Source organism: Haemorhous mexicanus, chromosome 12 (genome assembly GCF_027477595.1).
Source record: "Haemorhous mexicanus isolate bHaeMex1 chromosome 12, bHaeMex1.pri, whole genome shotgun sequence".
NCBI lineage: Eukaryota > Metazoa > Chordata > Aves > Passeriformes > Fringillidae > Haemorhous > Haemorhous mexicanus.
The window spans coordinates 19,300,126-19,308,525 of record NC_082352.1 but is presented as its reverse complement, the minus strand read 5'-3'; the positions used below and the strand labels follow the sequence as shown (position 1 = coordinate 19,308,525).

At 47.6% G+C, this 8,400-nt stretch overlaps 1 protein-coding gene across 1 annotated transcript; it reads left to right on the top strand.

Annotated features, from left to right (window-relative positions):
• Window positions 1-1,396: 1,396 nt before the first annotated feature.
• Window positions 1,397-5,405, top strand: HSBP1 (heat shock factor binding protein 1). Its single transcript, XM_059857436.1, has 4 exons — window positions 1,397-1,498; window positions 1,931-1,997; window positions 2,589-2,708; window positions 4,036-5,405. The coding sequence occupies exons 1-3, from the start codon at window positions 1,454-1,456 to the stop codon at window positions 2,705-2,707; spliced, it is 231 nt and encodes a 76-aa protein (XP_059713419.1). The 5' UTR covers window positions 1,397-1,453; the 3' UTR covers window position 2,708; window positions 4,036-5,405.
• Window positions 5,406-8,400: the final 2,995 nt, after the last annotated feature.

The window sequence follows — 8,400 nt, the reverse complement described above, 5'->3', positions numbered from 1 at the left end:
TTATTCACATTATTGAAAACACAACCCAAGAGGGCCCAACCAAGGGTCCCACTGACCCCAGGATTACAATGCTGAACACTGTGGACATTTGGCATTATAAGAAATGCCAATTAAAAAATTAAGTCTCATCTGCCCATTTTTTCTGCTCACAGCCATTGATGTTCTCAGGAACCTGATTTCAGAGTTTATCCAGGTGCAGACTGCACTAAGAGCAGCTCTGCAGGGCACAAGCACAACCTGGGACCCTTCCTTCTCCTGCTGTGTGAAGGTTTTGTTCCCTCACATTTATCTGTGCTGTCTCAATTATTCACATTATTGAAAACACAACAACACGACATGAAATGAACAGCACTCACACACCTGAGGTGCTGAAGGCAAAGAAGAGCACGGTTATTTCTGGACTTGGATATTTACAGAATTTTAAAGGTGACCCTGGACTGGAGGATGAAATTGCCACTTCTCCAGCCGCGCTGGTCAAACCAACAGTTCATTGATTCTCTCCTCTTCCAGAAAGGAATGCAAAACAATCTTTATTTACATGAAAAGTGTGTGAGAAACTCCATTACAAAAATGTAAACACCAGAAGGCTGAGGAGACCTTTAGAAGAGCAGGGTGCCAAACTTCTTTTAACTCAATAACAGAGGGAAAAAATCTTAATGGAGCTGACACTGAGAAGAATTACCTATTCTCCTCCACACATGAAGTATTTATAATCAAATCATCCAGCTTTGTCTATGCAAAGCAGCAGAAATGCCAATGGATTCTAGAAGAGATATTCATGAAATGCCATCCTTTAAATTTTCATTTATTTCTGGGTAGATTGTTAGCATTCAAGAGATAAGACCTGCCTAAGCTTAACTGCTTAGAAAGCAAGAAATAAAACAAAGAAACATTTTAATATTGTGCATTTAAAAAAAACCAAAACAAACCAAACTAAAACAAAACAAAACAAACTAAAACAAAAATTAATAAAATAAAAAATTAATAAATTATTATTTAAAATAAATAAGAAATTTTAAATTTTTGAATAATTTTTTATTAAAAATAATATTTTATAAATTTTTATTTATTTAAAATAAATAAATAATTTTCTTGTGTAAAGAAATGAGGATTTCAGGAGCCAAATTGTACACGGAGATATATTAAACAGAGAGCAGCTGTCATTCAAACAAAAATGTATAGTCGTTAGAGCAGAGAAGCGCTTCACATGGAATGATTTAGCACCACGCTCATACAGCAATAAACAACAGAAGACAGAGGGCTAATTAATAAAAGAACGACGCAATTTTCAGGGGAAATGTATGAATAGTGAAAAACTTTAATTGTTGGCTGCGGACTACCGGGGCTGGCCGCGGGACTGCATTTCCCACAATGCCGCGGGGCGCGCGCTCTCGCGAGAGCCGGCGGAAGCGGCGGGGCGCGGCCCGGAAGTGGAGCCGCCGCCGGAGCCACCATGGCCGAGACCGACCCCAAGAGCGTCCAGGACCTGACGGCCGTGGTGAGGCTCGGGCCGGGCTGCAGAGGCTGGGGAGAGCCGGGAAGGAGGGACAGACCCTCTTCTAGGTGGGACTTAGAGCAGCTGCTCCGCGGGAGGTGTGGCTGGCCGTGGAGGGGGCGGAAGGAGAGGGCCCTCATCCCAAGCCGTTCCGTGACCCCACAAAATCCCCCCTGTGATTAACAGGGCCATGGAGGTGCTGTACTGGGTTTGGTCCTGGCTGGGGAGGCGGCCGGCTTCTAGATCTTACAAATGGTTCCTGTCAGAATCAGTTCACCTCCTTATACATATATTTAAGTAGCATTTTTACTTCTAGGTGTAACTATACTGCGGGGGTTGGAGCTTAGCAGTGAAAGATCGGTGTAGTTGTTACATGAGGTCGGGTAACAGCCTCTGAAGGAAATAAACCATTTCTTTTTTATCCCTTTCTATTAGGTGCAGACATTGCTCCAGCAAATGCAGGACAAGTTTCAAACCATGTCTGACCAAATTATTGGAAGAAATATCCTTTTCTGAACTCAGATGGGGGCAGGGTTACAAGTGTCACCAAGTCTATTGGCCAGTGGGGTTTGTAAGATAAATTTTAAGTGGCCGTAAGTGTTTGCTCAAAGCTGTAAGGATAAAAACAGTTAAACCAAGGCAGTGCTACCCACTTGCAGGGGAATGTTATCACTTCAGTCCTGGGGCTGGGAAAGGAGGGACCGGGAGCTGAAAGGAGGGACCAGAGGAGGCTTCAGGGTGATCGGAGGATGGAGCAGCTCTGCTGGTGGAAAGGCTGGCAGAGCTGGGATTGTTCACCTGGAACAGTGAAACTTCAGGGTGGTTTAGTTGTGGCCTGAAGGGAAATGGGACTGTTTGTATGAGCCTGGAGTGACAGGATGGGCGGAATGGGCTCAGATTGAAGGGAGCAGGCTGAGATGGGATTTTGGGGATCGGGAATTGCCCCTGTGAGCATGCCGAGAGCCTGGCACGGCTGTGCCTGACCCTGGCAGTGCCCGGGGTGGGCTGAGCGGGGCTCTGAGGGCCCTGCTGGGGCTGCTGCTGTGTCCCTTGTGCTGTCCCTGTGCCCTGAGCTGCCTTGACCCCCGGGCAGTCGATGACATGAGCTGCCGCATCGACGACCTGGAGCGCAACATCGCTGACCTCATGATGCAGGCGGGCGTGGAGGAGCTCGAGGGGGAGAACAAGACCCCGGCTTCCAACAAGGGCTAAAGTAAATCTTGGCTTTGGAACAGACCCCCGGGCCTTTGACTTGCTGGCTGTGACACAGAGGGAGCTTTTCTGTGGTTTGGGGGCTGCTCTGAGAGAGAGAGAGAGAGGGAGCATGGCCAGGGAGGGGAATGGAGCACCAGGAGCTGCTGAGGGGGCTCAGCCTGGAGAAAAGGGGGCTCAGGGGGACCCTGGTGGCTCTGCACAGCTCCCTGACAAGATGGGACAGGCTCTGCTCCCAGGGAACAACAGGAGGAGAAACAAAGCCCTGGGTGTTTGGAATTGCTGACTGTAAGACAGAGGGAGCTGCTCCTTATTTTGGGGGCTACTCTGAGAGAGAGAGAGAGAAAGGGAGCATGGCCAGGGAGGGGAATGGAGCACCAGGAGCTGCTGAGGGGGCTCAGCCTGGAGAAAAGGGGGCTCAGGGGGACCCTTGTGGCTCTGCACAACTCCTGCCAGGAGGGGACAGCCAGGAAGTTAGGGATCTGCTCCCAGGGAGCAACAGGAGGAGAAACAAAGCCCTGGGTGTTTGGGATTACTGACTGTAAGACAGAGGGAGCTGCTCCTTGTTTTGGGAGCTGCTCTGGGGGATTGTGCTGGAGAGAGGGAGCATGGCCAGGGTGGGGAAGGGAGCACCAGGAGCTGCTGAGGGGGCTCAGCCTGGAGAAAAGGAGGCTCAGGGGAGCCCCTGTGGCTCTGCACAACTCCTGCCAGGAGGGGACAGCTGGAGGGGTCGGGCTGTGCTCCAGGGAACAACAGGAGGAGAGGGAACAGCCTCAGGCTGGGCCAGGGCAGGCTCGGGGTGGGCACCAGGAGGGATTTCTGCATGGAAAAGGCACTCAGGCTTTGGAGCACACTGCCCAGGTGGAGCCCAGGGGCTGCTGAGGAGTAGCTGTCCCTCAGCTGTGAATTCCTCCCGTGTGTCATCCGGGAGCTGGCAGGCAGCAGTGACTCCCTCCCAGCTGCCAAGCTGCAGGTGCTGGCTGTGTGGGAGAGCACTGAGGCTTGAGGCAATCCATGTCCCAGGGCAGTGCTGCCTGGAGGAAGGCAATTCACCTTGCAGTAAATCTCTGTTACATTATACATTCTCACAGCATTTCTGATTGCCCACTTGGCCCTGTATTACAGTGGGCCTGTGTTTGGAACAGATGTGTTCTTGCTTGTTGAGGTGTCTATTTTTGTGTTACCTTGTTAAAAACACAAATTATTACTGGCTTTGTTGCCCTCAGTGTCATTTCCATTAGCCTGAACCCCACAAATGAAAATCTCTGGTGAGCATGATTCTCTTAATTCTCAGTAATCTCCTTTCTTATTATTTTTTCCCCCAACAGGTTGCCAACAACTCAAGATGAGTCATGGAAGATTACTATTTCTTTTGTTTTCTACAAATCCTTGGAATTAAAAAATGGCTTTTTGCAACTCCAGTGTGTGAAAGCATTTTTATATTGTTACAGAGCTTGCGTTCCTAATGTACATTGTATAGTTGGGGTAGGGTAGTTTCTATTTTGATTTTGTGTACTGTAATTTCACTTTTTGAATTCTTGTACCGAGGATCACTTGGTTGTGTTATTAAAACACAGATCTTATGGATCTCAACTCCTGGGTGTGTTTTTTTGTGGAGTCACTTTTTTCCCTTTCCTGTACTTTTCTAGATGTTTCATGTTTGATAGCTCAGCATTTAGTGACTCCCAAATGGGAACCTTGCCTTGTCCTACGTGAGTTTGTGGAGTGAAGCACAAGATTGAAACTTAATTAATTGCATTAATTGTAGCTCTGAGCATCAGGCACTCACTAGTTGAGGATTGTGTTGTCTTTCATCCATGTAATTAAGGTGATCTTTGGAAACAAGAGGCACTGAACATCAAAACCATCTCTCCTGCTGCTGGTGTTCCTGAGCTGTGTGTTCCTGGAGCATCCAGGAGATGCAGATTGACCACGAGGGACATCTGAGCAGCCACTGCCACCCCAGCTGTGACACCTGGGCACACAGGGAACTGTTCACAGAGCAATCTCACCGTGGGACTGCAGGTTTTTAACGTGTCCTCTGGCATTGCCTTTGATCCATGGCTGGGTTGAAGGGGTTGGGATTGATGGGCGGGGGTTGTGGCAGTGTCTGTGTGGGGTTTTCAGTGGGAACCACTGCCTTGTTGGACACAGCAGTTTGCTAGCAAAGCAGTGATGCATGAGGAACAAAAAAAGAGAGAATCCAGGCAGATTTTTAAAGCCTTGCTTCTCTCAAAATAACAACTTAAAAAATGTTGGAATTTTTGGTTTGCTTTTCTAATCACACCCAATCTTTGGGCCTGCAGGGTGTCTTTATTACATTTTGGCCATGGAAGGGGTGTTTGGGAGAGTCTGAACTGTGTCACTTGTGAAGAAAAATGACCAATGTCAGCTATTCCTGACAATCACTGCAATGCTCCTCCAGCTTCAAATGCAAATTTCAGCAAGCACTAGTGGCAGGCAGCAGTTGCAGGTGCACCACACTTCAACTGCTCCTTAAATGCCACCAAATCAGCACTTGAGTGCTCTGAAGGCAATATGACAGGTCATTTTTCCAAACTCACTGTAATAAAAGCTCATAGTAACGGGGGAATTTTGTGAACATGAGAAATGTATCAATATATACTTGTAATACCAGCCTTAGGTCCTTTGTAATGTCATTTCAAAAAAGTCTAATAAATGGTTATGTGGTAACAAATAGCCAAGTTGTGTGTGTTACAGCACAGTCTAGCATAAATATATCATTATGTGGGAGATTATATTTAGTTGTGAGTTATAAAAAGACTTTAGCACAGCTGCTGCTCACAGGATAGTCTAAAAATCCAGGTGTACTCTGTATAATAAAAAGGTGATGATTTGTGCCCTGGCAGATCTGGACTTCAGCAGTTAATTAGAATATAGGAAAAATATTAATTAGAAATAGTAATAATAATAAATTATAATAAACTATTAATTAGAATATAAGAAAGCATATTAAAGTGGATAATCATTTTGTATGATGTTTATACATGTACATTGTCTTATATATATATATGAGACAGAAATGAGGAGTGACCTAATGCAAGTCTTCAGCCACAGATTGTGCAGGCAATCTTCAACAGCAGTGCTGCTTTTGGATTAAGACCTAAGTCAAATATCACTGGAGCTGTGTGGCTGGTGTATCTTGCACTGGGCAACACAAATAAATTTTATATTGCTGTTTCATCTCTTCTGGTTTCCTAATTCCTGTCTTTATAGCAGGAATGTTGCTCTGGACAGAGGGACAGAGTTCTAATAAAAGCATGTTTTAAACACTTCTGCCTACTGATAAACAACCCAGAACTGTGATATCCTTAAGAGGATTTTTCATTTAATCTCTGCCCTAAAGACAATGTACAGTAAATAAGACTGCAGCTTTCAGCCAGCAGCATCTGCTGCAGGCACTAAGTGAGGCTGGGGAGAGCCAGTGACACACTGACCTGTGACACTCAGCCCAGGCAGGAGCCAGTTTGGAGCCTCCCTTCCCACAGGGTGAGCCCGGCTCCCTCAGGGCCAGGCAAGTGTCACTGACTGCTGTGGGACAGAGGAATTGTTGGACTCCATCTTGCCACTCTGGTTTGGGCAGGAGCCTTTGTGCCAGTGATGTTTCCTGTCCTCCTCTAGGCTGACTCTCTGAACACTCCCAGGAAAGTCCCCCTGGTTCCCTTCCTTGGTGTCTTGGGAAGGCTGAGCTGGAGCAGAGGCTGGGCACAGTTACAGAATAAAGCAGGGATTTATTCCAAGGATCTCCTCCATGGATCCACCTGGGGCAGCACAAGAGCCCAGCCAGGGCTGCACCCAAGATGGTCCCAAAATGCACCCAAGATGACCCAAAATGGCCCCAAAATGCACGAGCGCTCCCGGGGCCTCTCCCTGGGATCAGCTCTGCTCCATTTGCACCTTGCAGTTCATTGTCCCAGCCCAGCTTTAGCCCAGGCAGTCCCACCCTTGTTTTTCTCTCTCCAGCCCACGGGGTTTGTGCTCCTGGGCTGAGATTTGGCTCATTTGTCCTTGGTGCCCAGCTGGAGCAGGAATTGTTTTGTCTCCCTGCTCTGTGCACAGAGCTCAGCATCCCCTGATGTGAACCCAGCCCCACACACTAAAGCAGCACAGAGTGTGAAAATAGAAAAGTTGAACCCTGAGGAATCATCCTCAGGTGGCTGAGCCACAGGGAATTGGGTTGCCAGAGGTTCCTGTGGAAATCAGATGTCACCTGCCTGTCCTCCAAACCCTGGGCAAGTGCTGGAGTCACTCACTGCCCCGTCCTCCAGACCTCAAAGCTCATGGAACTCAGTCCTTCACACTGTAAATACATTTGGCACTGCCCTCCAAAGGGAAATAAGGTCAATGCTCTAATCTGGCTGGCAAACAGCTGTAACCTCAGCCAGAGCCTCTGCCCAGCATTTCCTTGATGTTGCACCTGAGTCTGCAGCTTTCCTGGAGGTGTCCACATGGAATTATTGAATGAAAAGCTTTTCTTTTCCCGACTTTCTAGCAGAGAGTGCCTTCTAGTGGCACAGTCCCTGCGAGGAGCTGTACTGCTCAGATGAATTGCTCAGTTACCTTTAATGTGGGGGTCAGAGGCTGCAAGGAGCCACACGCTGCTGAGCTGTGGGGATGCACGAGGCACTGAGGGTGGTTTACAATTCAGAAAATGAAGAGAATGCACAAATCACTTCCTGGCCTTTAATTCTTGCTGTTTTGAAAAGACCTAATGCTTGCTGAGATAGCTTTTCTCACTCTGATGCAGAGTTAATGAAGTTAAATTAGGAAACTAAAGAATGAGAATAGACACTTTACCTCTTACAAACATTCTGAAATCGGGAAGTTTAACCAGGAATTGCCTCTCTGAAAAACGTGCATGTGATAATAGAATGTGCTCTTTTACATTGTTTTGCTACAGAGCTGACATTTTTATTTATGAAGTTCTCGTAGTTGGATACAGATATAAAAGTTCCTGCAGCTTACAGAGCTGTGCAATGTGCAATCCTTGCTCGGGAGATCCAATCCTGTAGGAATCAACAGCTGGAGAAGTGATGGAGTGAATTGCTCCAGAGCTGCAGGAGTGCCTGGGACAGTTGTGGCTGATTTGTGCCAAAGGAAGGATCTCATCCTGCCCTTGGAATTCCCCTGGGATCTTGGCTCAGACACCCCAGGGCTGCACAGCCTGTCCAGCAGAGCAGCCCCTCTGTGAGCAGCACAGTGCTCTGTCACACGGGGTGTCACAGATGGCCCAAATGCCACCTGTGGCACAGGAACAGCCTCACCCCAGCTGGATCCTGCCAGCATCTCTAGCTCCAAGAGTTCCACCTGCACAGCTCCTCCAGTTTTACCTTCTCCTCCTCAGACCAAATCCTTCATCTCTGAGAATATTTGAATTTCCCAGTGAATGAAACTTTCTGATTTCACTTGTTTCTCTTACAGAAGTGTTTTCTTTTGAGGAGCAGCCCCCTGTCTCCTTGGTTCCTGGAGGGGAGGATGAGGTGAATGGCTGAGGACAAACCTGTCACCTTTTCCTGTTTATCCACAGTCCCTTTGTGTCCCAGAGCTCTTCCCAGAGTCACAGTCACAGAATCCCAGGATAGTTTGGGTTGAAGGGATTCTCAAAGCTCATCCCAACCCTGCCATGGGTTGCCCATCCCAACACCTTCCATTATCCCAGGGTGCTCCAAGCC

Bases quoted from the DNA above. Each gene is read 5' to 3' on its own strand.
- HSBP1 (XM_059857436.1), top strand. From the start codon at position 1,454: ATGGCCGAGACCGACCCCAAGAGCGTCCAGGACCTGACGGCCGTG. The intron at 1,499-1,930 runs GTGAGGCTCGGG...CCTTTCTATTAG, and splicing joins TCCAGGACCTGACGGCCGTG to GTGCAGACATTGCTCCAGCA. The intron at 1,998-2,588 runs ATATCCTTTTCT...ACCCCCGGGCAG, and splicing joins TGACCAAATTATTGGAAGAA to TCGATGACATGAGCTGCCGC.